Below are 1,785 nucleotides of genomic sequence, written 5' to 3' on the forward strand. Positions count from 1 at the left end.
TTCCTGTCTCTCTCTCTCTCTCTCTCTCTCTCTGTCTCTCTCTCTCTCTCTCTTCCTGTCTCTATATATATATATATCTTTCTCTATGATATATATATATATATGATATATATATATATATTATATATATATATATATATATCTCAATGATATATATATATCTCCCGTCATTCCTGTCTCTCTCTCCTCTCTCTCTTCCTGTCTCTCTCTCTCTCTTCCTGTCTCTCCCTCTCTCTTCCTGTCTCTCTCTTCTCTCTCTCTCTCTTCCTCTCTCTCTCTCTTCTGTCTGTCTCTCTCTCTCTCTTCCTGTCTCTCTCTCTCTCTCTTCCTGTCTCTCTCTCTCTCTTCCTGTCTCTCTCTCTCTCTTCCTGTCTCTCTCTCTCTTCCTGGTCTTCCTGTCTCTCCTCTCTTCCTGTCTCTCCTCTCTCTTCCTGTCTCTCTCTCTTCCTGTCCTCTCTCTCTCTCTTCCTGTCTCTCTCTCTATCCTATCTATCTCTCTCTTCCTGTATATATATTCCTATATATATATATTATATATATATATCTTTCTCTATATATATATTCTCTATATATATATTATATATATCTTATAAATATATATATATATCTTCCTGTTCTCTATATCTCTCTCTCTTCCTGTCTCTCTCTCTATCTTCCTGTCTCTCTCTCTCTTCCTGTCTCCTGATCTCTCTCTCTTCCTGTCTCTCCTCTCTCTTCCTGTCTCTCTTATATGATCTCTTCCTGTCTCTCTCTATATCTCTTCCTGTCTCTCTCTCTCTCTCTCCTCTCTTCTCTTCTCTGTCTCTCTCTCTTCCTGTCTCTCTCTCTCTCTCTTCCTGTCTCTCTCTCTCTCTTCCTGTCTCTCTCTCTTCCTGTCTCTCCCTCTCCATCTCTCTCTCTGTCTTCATCTCTCTCTCTCCCTGTCTCTCCCTCTCTTCATCTCTCTGTCTTCATCTCTCCCTCTCTCCCCCTCTCTCTCTCCTCTGTCCTCTCTCCATCTCCCTCTCTCTCCCTCTCTCCCTCTCCCTTTCTCTCTGTGTGTTTCCATGTCTGTAGAAGCACCACTACCACGAGTTGCCAGCGGAGGTCCAGGAGACGTTAGGGGAGGTGCCTGAAGGCTTCGTTAGTTACTTCACCTCCCGGTTCCCGCGGTTACTGCTACACACACACACCGCGCTCAGCAGCTGTTCACACGAGAGACTTTTCCAACCCTACTACCTGCCCCCCACTGTTAACTAACACACACACACACAGGAAAGGTCGCTGGTTCAAATCCCCCAGCCGACTAAAGTGAAAATCTGACAATGTGCCCTTGAGCAAGGCAACTAACCACACTGGCTCCTGTAAGTTGCTCTGGATAAGAGCGTCTGCTAAATGACTCCAATTTCAAAGTGTAAATTCACTTCCTGTAGTAGAGCCGGAATGACTGCCTCATGAATATTCAGAGACAGACTGTTGAATGACTACCTCATGAATATTCAGAGACGGACTGTTGAATGACTGCCTCATGAATATTCAGAGGCAGACTGTTGAATGACTGCCTCATGAATATTCAGAGACAGACTGTTGAATGACTACCTCATGAATATTCAGAGACGGACTGGTACACTCCAAGACAAAAGCTTTTTAAATGCTGTAAATGTTTTACTCGTAACCTACAAGATGAACTGATTTTAACTTTCACCTGCTCTGACGTTCGTGTCTGAGAAGCACATTATTTTCTGCTCTGATAGGATAGTCTGATAGGTTAGTTTAATACACTGCTCTGATAGGTTAGTTTAATAC

At 43.2% G+C, this 1,785-nt stretch overlaps 1 protein-coding gene across 2 annotated transcripts in view; it reads left to right on the top strand.

The window, feature by feature from the left end:
* The window catches only part of ern2 (endoplasmic reticulum to nucleus signaling 2), a 67,642-nt gene extending 66,335 nt beyond the window's left edge, over positions 1-1,307 (top strand). For both annotated transcript variants that reach the window (XM_042314221.1, XM_042314222.1), the window contains exon 23: positions 1,057-1,307. In XM_042314221.1, coding sequence (XP_042170155.1) covers positions 1,057-1,239 — 183 coding nt within the window. In that variant the 3' untranslated portion in view covers positions 1,240-1,307. The remainder of the gene's footprint in view (positions 1-1,056) is intronic.
* Positions 1,308-1,785: the final 478 nt, after the last annotated feature.

This window comes from Oncorhynchus tshawytscha, unplaced genomic scaffold (genome assembly GCF_018296145.1).
Source record: "Oncorhynchus tshawytscha isolate Ot180627B unplaced genomic scaffold, Otsh_v2.0 Un_contig_2708_pilon_pilon, whole genome shotgun sequence".
Lineage (NCBI taxonomy): Eukaryota > Metazoa > Chordata > Actinopteri > Salmoniformes > Salmonidae > Oncorhynchus > Oncorhynchus tshawytscha.